General features: G+C 35.9%; 2 protein-coding genes across 5 annotated transcripts; one reads left to right on the top strand and one right to left on the bottom strand.

Moving 5' to 3' along the window:
- Positions 1-5: 5 nt before the first annotated feature.
- On the bottom strand, positions 6-3,027 carry LOC114189719 (pentatricopeptide repeat-containing protein At2g17033). 2 transcript variants are annotated; one of them, XR_003605723.1, is made up of 3 exons: positions 2,537-3,027; positions 756-2,456; positions 6-625 (listed from the first exon to the last, which is right to left on the bottom strand). XR_003605723.1 is itself a non-coding variant. In XM_028078379.1 (2 exons), exons 1-2 carry the CDS (start codon positions 2,804-2,806, stop codon positions 1,350-1,352), a joined length of 1,377 nt encoding a protein of 458 aa, XP_027934180.1. In that variant the 5' UTR covers positions 2,807-3,027; the 3' UTR covers positions 6-1,349. The 2 variants fall into 2 exon arrangements, 1 of the variants encoding a protein (XP_027934180.1); XM_028078379.1 differs by having other exon boundaries at positions 6-2,456.
- Positions 3,028-5,388: 2,361 nt separating this feature from the next.
- Positions 5,389-11,212, top strand: LOC114191533 (DDB1- and CUL4-associated factor 8). 3 transcript variants are annotated; one of them, XM_028080753.1, is made up of 6 exons: positions 5,389-5,627; positions 5,712-5,828; positions 6,157-6,408; positions 6,739-6,882; positions 6,958-7,710; positions 10,381-10,944. In XM_028080753.1, the coding sequence occupies exons 2-6, from the start codon at positions 5,718-5,720 to the stop codon at positions 10,636-10,638; spliced, it is 1,518 nt and encodes a 505-aa protein (XP_027936554.1). In that variant the 5' UTR covers positions 5,389-5,627; positions 5,712-5,717; the 3' UTR covers positions 10,639-10,944. The 3 variants fall into 3 exon arrangements, with proteins under 3 accessions (XP_027936554.1, XP_027936553.1, XP_027936555.1); XM_028080752.1 differs by having other exon boundaries at positions 10,378-10,944; XM_028080754.1 differs by having other exon boundaries at positions 5,390-5,627; positions 10,751-11,212.
- Positions 11,213-11,701: the final 489 nt, after the last annotated feature.

The following is an 11,701-nucleotide window of genomic DNA, read 5'->3' as shown; positions in this document are numbered from 1 at the left end:
GATTAAAGAAAATAAACTTTTTGTATTTATAAAAAAGTTACTCATCTATCAAGTTCCCCGCTACCAATCATTTTACAAGATAATTGCACCGCTAGGAGCTATTTAATTTTCCACAATCCTAACCTGACTTCTTAAAATATTGACTAGCTAAGAATGTGGCCAAGATGTTTTCCCTAAAAAAAGTAACGAATTTGGACTCAGCCTGCCGAATAGAACCCACCATATAAGCTGTTGCAGTGACATCAATGTTTCTCCGTCCGCATATTTCTTCAAGCTTTCCATAATGCACCTCTTCGTCTTTCTCTTTGATACCTCTTCCTGGTTCTTTGGAAAAAGGCCTCAGCTAAGCATCTGGCCATAATGATCCCATCCTCTAAAGCACAACATCCTCCCTGCCCAAGGTCAGGAGGAGTCATAGGGTGGAAAGCATCTCCACCAACAAAAACATTGCCCTTACTAATGTTCCCCAACATCAGATCCCAGGGATGTCTATATCGCAATGGAGATGATAAAAAACCATCTACTTCCGTTTTTTCGACCAAAGCTCTAACATCACTTGGCGTGTTCTCAAGCTTTTTTAACACGTATTGTTTCAGTTTGGCAGGGTTCTCTTCTAGCTCTTTCTCTGCAAGGCAAGCAAATGTGACAACGGTAAGAATACTTTAAATGTCTACAGGCATGTATAGTGAATGAATGATGTGATATTTTTTTCAATTTATGTTTCCAGTTAAGAACTTGTATTTAAGAAAATTCACCTTGGCGGGTGGGTTTCCAAGTTAAAAACCAGTTGACCGCCTTTTCATTACAAGGAACAGCACCAGCTCGAAATGAGTCTCATAGGTAGGTTAAGCATTTAAATCTCCTTTCCAGTGGATCTCTTAACAAAATATATACAAATGAGTCTCATAGGTGATGAAACACACTAAAATGGTTACAGATGAGTCTTTAAATTATTTTTTATTTTATTTTTTTCATCTAAGTTCTCCTAGGCACAAAAATTAAATAACAAAATTTGAAATTATATTATTATATTAGATATTAAATACGTTATATAACAAATTTTTGAAGAACAAAAAAATCATGGACAAGACCCCATGGATCAATGTAGATCTGTTTCTCATCCTCTGAATGTATGCCATGCGTTACCTATCCCACTAAACAAAATTTGCTCTTCATCATGCCTTCCTAAATATCACTCTAATCATTTTTCAATGTGCATGCATTATCTGTCCTAATTCACAGTTTCTTCTTGAATGAAAAGGGTTAACCTCCTTCAATAACAAAGACAGTAAAATGACCACCATTTAAGGTTTCCTATTTTACTTCACATAACCCTAAACTCATAACATTCACTGTGAAGCAGACCCACTCAGAGGTGCCTTCCTCATTTCACACAACCAATTTTGAACAGCTTTTCCTTTTGCAATAAAGCACCCGTTGTTCTTCCTATCAACCTTCAACGGACTTCCCATTTTCACCATCATCTTCTGCACCAGCACCCTCACCTTCGATTCCCCTCGAACACTGCTGTGATTTCCCAACCCACAAACCACCGTAACTTCCGCCGGTACCCCACAATTCAACCCATTCAACCTTCTCCACATCTCCTCCAACCAAACCAAAACCACCAAATAAGCCCCACCCACGTGAAACCCATGCAGATCCAGCTTCACCTCCAACGCCTCCCACACCATCACCTCCTCCAAAATCCCACTACACCCCATCAACTCCCTCACCACCATTCCCTCCCCTCCTTCCAAACCCTCATTCAATTCCTCCATCGACAACGCCAATTCGCTCAACCCCCCCACCATTCTCAAAACCTCCGGGCAACAATTCGAAACGGAGTTGTAAGTCCTCACGGAAAACGGAACCCCTGAATCCCTCATCCTCCGAAGCCACGTCACCATTTCCACGTGCTCCCCGTGAACCCCGTAAGCCGAAACAACCATGTTGCAACATACCGTGTCAACCACAAACCCTCTCTTCTCCATTTCCTCCACAACCCTCCGCATATCCTCAAACAACCCCACCCTTCCGTATCCGTACACAATTGACTTCAATTCAAAGCCCGAGGGTTTAAGCCCGAGCCCAGCCGCAGGCCCAATAACTAAATCCTCTGCCTCACGCGGCCTGTCCATGGAACACAGCCCACTCACCATGTACTCGTAGGCCCTGCGTTTCACGTGCACCGATTCGGATGTGCGGAGAAGGTTGTTGAGGTAACTGTAAGCCACGTCGAAGCCGGTTTCGGATTTTCGTTTCGAGTATGCTTCCGCCAGTTTGCCGTAGAAGACAACGAGTTCGCGTTTGCGAGATTGTAGCTTGGAAATGGCCTCGGAAACCAGGGCTTCGGATTGGGCCTGGTGGCCGAGTTTGTGGAGGTGCGCGGCGAGCTCGGCGACGGTGGTGGAGTTCCAGGTGAACCACGGGGCTTGGCTCGCTCTTCCGTAGAGCTGCAATTTTTTTAGGGAGGCCTGTTAGCGGCCCAAATAGAAAGCCAAAAAAAAAGATTGGCGGAAAGAATGGTACTTACGGGGAGCGCGAGGGAAGAGAGTTGTGGGTAGGAGGTGGAGGGAGAGAGGAGGTGTGAGAGAGTGGTGAGAACAACAGATTTGGGAGAACCTTGGACGAATCTTCGGATGAGGTTGTCGGTGGCGGCGGCGGAGGTGGTTAGCTTGGTCAGAAATCGTTGTCCTTGTTTGGTTAGCGTGGAAGTCTCCATTTTAATGGTTGTAACTGGGAAACCACGTTGTTTCCATCTCCATGACAGCCCCTGGTGAGGACACTGTAAGCCATTCATCATCCTCTCAGATCTTAGCTTCCTCTTCCTCACACTCTCACTCTTTTATACATTCTTTATCTTTTCCTCTTTTCAATATCTAATATCAACAATTAAAAAAAGTTTTTACTTATTCTAATGATATTGACATGATTGTAAAAGCATGATAACAAAATTTTGTACGAAACAAGCACAGTGATATTGAGAAGGTAACTCTCTTAACCGTGTCAGGATTTCAGTTCCAGAAGCTCACATGAATTTTTGTTCTCTTCTAGACCCGTCACACTGTTAAATAAATGAAAGTTCAACAGAAATGACAATACCAAAATTATTAATTTATTAGGAGATGGTAAATGTGTGAAATTGATTCAATAACCATTTTATGATTTTTTTATCAGCAATTACTCAATAATCATTTGTAAGCAATATTTATTTGTTTTTGCTTCCTTTCTGCGTGCAATTTTATTTTATCTTATCCTATTATTATCATGTAATCAACTTTTACCATGTTGGTTTTATCTTGAGCCAAATTCAAAACATATACGATGTTTTCTTTAAGAATTGAAGTTGGCACAATTTTAGTGTAAAATCTTTAATACTGTCAATTAATTAAAAATACTTTAATATATTTTAAATAGTAATTACAAAAATAATTATTTTTTATAAAATAACTAATGATTAAGAGTCAATATAGTTTTTTTATATTAAAGGCATACTATTTATTTTTAGTTAAAAAAATTATAATAACAAATTAAATGAAGAAAACAGATTGTTTTTTTAATCATAATAAATAATATTTAGGTGTAAAACCATCTAACTAGTACGTTTGAGATTCATGAAAAGTTTGACTTATAATATAGGTTTATTTTTTATACTATTAACTAATTAAAACACATTTAAAATCTATCTATCTTTAGCACGAGCAGATGATAATTGTTTTTTATCCTGACTTCGTTTAGACAAATTCTTACCATTCTAATAAAAATAAGTATATCTTTTAATTCTATAAAAAAAAAATGCTCTAACCTTTTTGTTTGGAAAAAAGTATTTTGTGACAAAAATATATTTAAAAGAAAACTTTAATAAGATACCGATATATAGCAGCAACACATAAGTAATTTAATTTCCCAGCTCAGGAGCGCGATTTCAGGTGGCTAGCAATTATATTTATATTATACTAATATGAGTCTTGTATATTTGAAATTTTTTTTAAAAATTTTAAAGACAATTTAAGTTATTGCGCTACATAACTACTTAGAACATTTTAACCATAACACACATTACAATTAAACTGGGACTGTAACACATCCGCAAGTTACTATGACTAATTTCGGATTACAACACATTCATACGTTATTTAGATTATGCTTCAATAGCAACACATTCGCAAACAATTATGATTAAGGTCAAATGGTGCAAACTACTTAAAGTTTGGATAATTTAAGATATCATTCTTTAATATATTATGAAATATCTTAAAAATATTTATAAACAACTAACGTATCCACAGACGTTATAGTGCATGTGTGTATGCATTTTTTGAATATATATATAATATTATATTAGTAGTTGATGATATTGTAATGTTATTAAGTTAATAAAAAAACTAAATTATATTTATCAAAAATAAAGTTAAATGTATGGAAAAAAATATGAGAAAATAACTGTTGATGAATAAGAGAATAAAAAAGATTAACATAAGTAAATAGTTATATAAAGACTTGTAAAAGTAATCGTTAATTTTTAAAAATTTAACAAATAATTACATTGTAAAGAGTAAAATTGAAATTATGAAATGTGGACAAAAAAAGAAAATATCTTTATATATAGTTATAGATATAATATATTAATTTATTATTATATTATATTATTTTTTCAATATATTTAAAAATATCTTATAATATAATGATTGATTACGTAATATTCTCAAACTTATAATATAATAATTTGAATCAATTATTTCTTCAATATATTTATATATGTTTGTTTATAAACGCAAGATAACTTATAACTACACTATCTCATCGTAGGATTTGATTCTCTCATTCACTACTACAATCATACATTAGTTTTTCTGTGAATGTTTCCTCTCTTTCTCTTTGAAAGTGAGAATTTCTTCATCAAGAATCAACAACTCAGATCTTAGAAATTCCGCATAAATATCGTAACAAAAATCAGGTTTGAGTAATTATTATGAAATTATTTTAAATTGAGTTTTATTTATTTAATATGTGAACTGTTGAAAAATAAAAATGGTTATATAAAAGCTAATGATTATATAAATAAACAAGACGTTGAATATTTTAGTAACAGAAATATAAACTTAAAAACCATATATGATAAAGATTCGGGTTAATTATTTTATTCTATCTTAAAAGGAAAGATTAAATTAGGAGGGTGGCACTGATGTGGAGATTAACAGTGTAGTACGTGTGGATTAATTTCACGTGACCATTCCACGATCATCTATATCAACATCCATTCATCTATCATCATCATAATCATGATTATGATCATGAACATCATAGAACAGGGCAAACCAAAGGACCCCACCCCACTCTATCTATCACACATATCACACACATAACATATAACAGTGTTGAGTAATTTTACGTTAGCATTCCACGATCATCTACATCAACATCCATCCATCACCATCACCATCACCATCATCATAATTACCACACCATCATCACCATGATAGCACAGGGGGAACCCCAACCCCACTCTCTCGCACACATATAACTGTGTGTTCTCCCATCACTCCTTTGGTTTTGTTCCATTCTTCTGCACCCAAACCTATCCATCTATTTCTGTATATTGTGTCTTGTTCTTCCTCTTCAAGGTATCCATAATCATCCTTCATACTTCATACTTCATCATTCATCAATCTTTATTTGCTCAATCCAATTCTTTTGTTATTCCACAGGATAGGATGAACAAGAGGCCTATAACCGCCGTCTACAAGGCCATTCCTGATCTCTGCCATCGAGAACTCGGCCATCTACCGCCAAGAAATTTCGCTCTCCGACTTGGCGCCTCCGAGGTTCCACACCCCTCTCTTCTCTTAACCCTCAATTTCCATTCTTTTTCCTCTTTCTATATCTTTTCAATTGTTCATCCTTTGTAGTCAGTTCTTTACCCATCTCTTTGCTTCCGTGAAATAATTTATATTGAAGACGAGAATGTGGTCCCTTTGTTCCCTTTTTGTAAAGGGTGTTTTTGTTTTGGGTATCCGATCAAGGTGGTTTCTTGCTTTTATAGATGATAATAATTTGGCTTCTCTGTAGGCGTGTGATTCCGAATGTGCCTCTATCCAGAAGCTCAAAGCTCTACCCTGGTCATTAATTAATGTGCTGTCGTGTGTTTTATAGGATCTTGTCCTTCGACTTGATGTGCTCAGGAAACTTGCCAAGCACAGAGGTTGTGTCAACACTGTCAGCTTCAATACTGATGGGGACATTCTGGTGTCTGGTTCTGATGATTGGAGGGTTATTCTCTGGGACTGGGAGACTGGCGGTATTAAACTCTCTTTCCATTCTGGTCACACCAACAATGTTTTCCAGGCCAAGATCATGCCTCACTCTGAGGATCGAAGCATTGTCACCTGTGCTGCTGATGGACAGGTATCTGCTTTCTGTCAATTCTTCCAGATTGTTATAAGGTTTTGTCTGTCTGTGTCAACATACCTTACGTATTTTGCTTTTTTATCTGCTTTGTGTTTTAACTAACAATGTGATAATTTATAGAAAAAAAAAAGGTATCGGTAACTGTTTCTACTATCTTGTGCACATATTTTATCTCTGGGATGCCAAATTTAATATGGTTTCTGGTGGTATGGGTAACTGCTTCTACGGTATTAATTTTACTGTTTTATTACTGTATGAATATGCAGGAATCTTGTTATATTGTTTTACTAAGATAGGGCTGTTTTCCTTGCGACCTCTCAATTATAGGTTAGACATGCTCAAATTCTTGAAAATGGAGGAGTGGAAACTAAGTTTCTGGCCAAGCATCAAGGAAGGGCGCATAAATTGGCTATTGAACCTGGTAGCCCTCATATATTTTATACATGTGGTGAAGATGGATTAGTACAGCATGTGAGTGATTGATTCCTTCCCCCGTTTAATTTTTTATTGTTTATTCTTTAGTAATCGCACTATGTGTTTTGACAGTTTGATCTGAGAACTGGGGTCGCAACAGAACTTTTTACATGCCAGCCAATCAAGGATAGGTGGAACTATATGCCAGTCATCCATCTTAATGCTATTGCAATTGATCCAAGGAACCCAAATCTCTTTGCCGTTGCTGGAACTGATGAATATACTAGACTTTATGATATTCGCAAGTATAAATGGGATGGATCTACTGATTTTGGTCAACCAACCGACTTCTTTTGTCCTCCTCACTTGATTGGTGACGAGCGGGTTGGAATAACAGGCTTGGCCTTTTCTGAACAAAGAGAGCTGCTTGTGTCATACAACGACGAGTTTATTTACCTTTTTACCCAAGATATGGGTTTGGGACCCAACCCTGATCATGAGTTTCCTAAATCTACGAACTGTGATGCAGATGAACTTGGATTTAGTCATGGATCTGTGTTGTCTCAATCCAACATGGATGGCGATGAAAAAATCACCCCGCAAGTATTTAAGGGACACAGGAATTGTGAGACAGTTAAGGGTGTCAACTTTTTTGGACCCAAGTGTGAGTATGTGGTGAGTGGGTCGGACTGTGGTCGGATTTTTGTATGGAAAAAGAAAGGTGGTCAGCTTATTCGTGTCATGGAAGCAGATAAGCATGTTGTGAACTGCATTGAGTCTCATCCTCATTCAATGGTTCTTGCAAGCAGTGGTATTGAGCATGACATCAAGATATGGACTCCAAAGGCCCTTGAGAAAGCTACTCTGCCCAAAATTATTGAGCAGGTATGAATTTGGTCTTAAGACGTAAATTATTGCAACTCAGAACTTAGGTCAGGATGATATTATTATATGTGGACAATGCCTTTGATGTGCAGGAAAAATTAGTTTTGTGCATAAATCTCAGATTGGAAGTTTCTATTAAAACATTATATATATATAAAATATGTTATAATGTACTATAATATACAATCATAAGAAGAATCCAAGTACATAGTGTGAAGGTATCATCCAAAGCTTTTCTGCCCCCTTGTTGTCCCTCAATCTCAGTTGGTTCGAGAGCCAAAATGTCTGATGTTGTACTGTTACCCTAGGCATAACTCAGAAAATGTTAGACTCCCATCCACCCATCACTATTTTTTAAAGATGGATCCTTTGAGTTATATCAGACTTTATTGTTTTGTTCACGGCTGTCAGAATTGTATGAATTAACAATTCGATTTTTAGAATAGATGTGATTCTAAAATGCAGTGAATCAGATTTTAACATTGCTTGAATCACATAAAAATTGCATACTTTGACTGCTTTAAACCAATTGGATTATGCATTAATTTAAGTTGGATCATGCAAAGCCTTGTTAGGAATCCATGTTAGAAAACATATCAAAGATGACATTTCTTGTTAACTACCAAATACTTGGGGAACTTATCTTGTCGAGGAAGAACCAAACACTTACATACTTTACCTAGCATTCCCCATTACTCCCAGTGAAACACAAGATACTCCATAATACTGAAGTCCCTGTCATAACACTGCCCCAGAGAGATGATGTCTATCAAGTCCCTATCTACAACATTTCCTGCTGGAGAAGGAGATTCTCTGATCACATACGAAATCACCTCTGTTCCTCCATTTTGTGCAGCAAATCTTCATCCTCTTCCACCTTCTTAGCTTCAATGATTTTTGAGTCTCTATTTTTGACACCATCCTTCACTTTCTTGTCCTCAACTATGGTGTGTTCAATTCTCCCATTGGCAGAAACCTTAGGCTTCCATTGGATCACTGTCTTGCCATGACTTTGTTAGAAATTGCTTTAAGCTGTTTGGAAATTGTAACCATCTTGAACATTTATTACAGCCCCTGGCCAATGAAATCAGCATATCATCACAAGAATCTTATGAAATTGTCCAATACTTCTCCCCAAAATTTGGATTTGGGGTTTAGTTTAATCTAATTGAATCCAAATTGAAAAATAGAAGAAACTAAAGTAAGATGATATTTATTGCTTCCAAAAGGACAAAAAGTATGAGAGATAATCTTCCAAGGGTTTCCCCTTCACATACTTTCTCAAGGAGTAAAGCTCAATTATCAAGGGACACAAGATAAAATGCCTCTTTGCTTGCATCCTACTCCTATTTATTTTCCTGTTGAATCCCCTTTGTCTTACTAACTAACGTGCTGACAACTAACAAACCTGGTTCAGTAAAAAGCCTTTGAGGTCAGAAACTTAGAACTGAAATGAACTTGGCGAATGAGGCATCAGTGCTAAAGCTGAAGGTTTAAAACGGAGAATAACTGTCATTTTAGGTTTCATTTATGTTGTGGGAACATTTGAACTTTCCTTGTTTTTCATTTTTGGGTCAAAAAACAACGTGTCCCAAATACCCAAAAGACAGAGTCTAGCTTTCATGCAAAGACCAGTAAAGGCCCGAAACCATAACAACACAGAAGTACACTACATGAATGGAAAGTAGACCACGTTAGACTCTAGAGTTTGAACACACAAACTGGCAGATTTAATTGAAAGAATTGTGGAATCATTCCTGAATTTGTGCAGAACAATATCGCAGGCTTAGTTGCTGTTGAAGAGTCTCCTTCGGTAAACAAACTTAATTTTTTTTTTTTTTAACACACCATGAATCAGAGATATGTCAAAAATCCTATTGAGGAAATACGCGGACATATCTGCCTTGCAGTTTATCACATAAGTGATATAAGCATCCTAGGGTTACTAAATAAACATAACTGCGACAACATGACACATAACTTTCCAATCTGAACTAGTAAATGTTGAGAACCAGCGTGATCAGTAATGCATGAAACTTTTGAACCAGCACTGGATTAGTTGGTTGGATCATTTCACATTTGGATGATATGGCAAGCTTATATGCTGCTACGTCATTATAAGGCTGTATAGCTTGTCAGGAAAATGGGTAAAAGTTACAGGCTTGAACACGCTGCCATAAGGGAGTTTTGGGTGGGTGCTCATTGCTCAACTGGGTATGTTGTGAAAGCAAAACATGTTAAATACATTATTCGGAAGTGATTTTTACGAAAGAACATGGTATACATTTAAGGATTTATGTTCTTGAAATTATTTGCATTGATTAAAGAGCTTGTAATAGAAGATACTTTGATATGCTTGTTTAGAGAAGTCCTTGGTCGAAGTGGAACTAGACTCATCTCCTAGGTTCGAGCCTCGTGAATAGATGTGGTGGTCAATTAGGTTTTTTGGTGGAAATTAGTCATAGGTAGAGAAATAAGCTAGTTATCCGAAATTAACTTGTAATAAAAGCTAAAATTTCTTATGCTTGTCTAGGAAAGTCCTATGATTATGTGATTTTAACACTGATACTGGTCTGTTATTAAATGAAAATTCAGATAAAGAATATTTGTTACATATACTGTTTAAGCAGCAGAGGAACTAATTTCTCTGCTGGTACTTCTTTGAAGAAGGTTCATGTGTGTGATCGTGTTCATTGGTTTTCAATTGGTGGTGGTGGCTATGACGAAGATGATCATATTATGTCTGATGATGACTTTGAGGATGAGATGTCTGAGAGTGATGATGACGAAGAGGACAGAGAAGAAGATGATGATGATGATGATGATGATGAGAATGATTATGATTATGATGATGAGGAGGAGGAGGAGGAGGGGGAGGAGGAGAAGGAAGAGAGTGACAATGATGATTGTGATGAAGATGATTGGTGATTATATGAATGATTATGATGATGAGAACAATAAAGTTGATGATGATGATGATAATAAATGACAATGACACCGATGATAAATGCAAATTGATGGAAAATTTTGTGTCCCACAGAAACCGAAGGCTAGGGGCTGGATGTACCGGATAGCATCTCCTGAAGACCTGATGTTGCAACTGTTATCACTTCCAAGACGAAGGCTTAGGACAGAAAACAATCGAGAAAACTCAACTACAGATCGAGACCTTCTACAGTTGATACTGACATTCAATGCCAATAGTGACAGTTCTAATGATGATGATGATGATGGTGATGATGATGAGGATGATGCAGATACAACCAGTCAAGATGACTTGTTCTGTTAGTTGAGAGCTACATATCGGTCAAAACTTGGCCATTTTAGCAAATTGTAAATAACATAGGATTAACAGTTACTGTTGACTGGAATATTGCATACTGTCTAAACAATATTCTACGTACAATTGCCCTCGAAATTTATTTGTTGCCATTTTTTTAATGAGTTCTGTTTGTTCTGCTCACAGATTTTAGTTATTCATGGTGTGTGACTTGTGTTTTTATTCTGTATCGAGTTATATGCAGATGATGGGAATGGTGATGATTCACAGAGCCTCTAGTATTTTAATGTGTTCATGGGATAAAATAAATGTTTATTTTTATACCATTATAATTTGTTTGGATAGACAATTTTAGTAGGATAATTAAATTTTTTTAGAGAATCTGAAATTAATATATTGTTTGAGTAAAGAATTTAAAAAGAAATTTAAATTCTAAAATTTCATTAAAGTAATTGAATTGTTTATTATTATAGAAATTTAAATTTGATTTAAAATGTAGGAATTTAAAATTTTTTATATTCTCATATTTATATGTTGTAGTTTGAATTTTTTTCTCAATTCAATTTTAATTTCGGATATTATTGGCTTGTTCGAGATCCAGAAATTGTTGGGATAAAACTTTTTGACTGATGTCGGTTAGCATTTTATTTTTTTAATTTAAGTTGTTATAATATTTTTTTGTTGATTATTATTATTTTTTGTTTGATATTA

The sequence above is a fragment of the Vigna unguiculata genome, chromosome 7, assembly GCF_004118075.2.
Source record: "Vigna unguiculata cultivar IT97K-499-35 chromosome 7, ASM411807v1, whole genome shotgun sequence".
NCBI classification, from domain to species: domain Eukaryota; kingdom Viridiplantae; phylum Streptophyta; class Magnoliopsida; order Fabales; family Fabaceae; genus Vigna; species Vigna unguiculata.
This window is presented reverse-complemented; position numbering and strand designations above follow the sequence as displayed.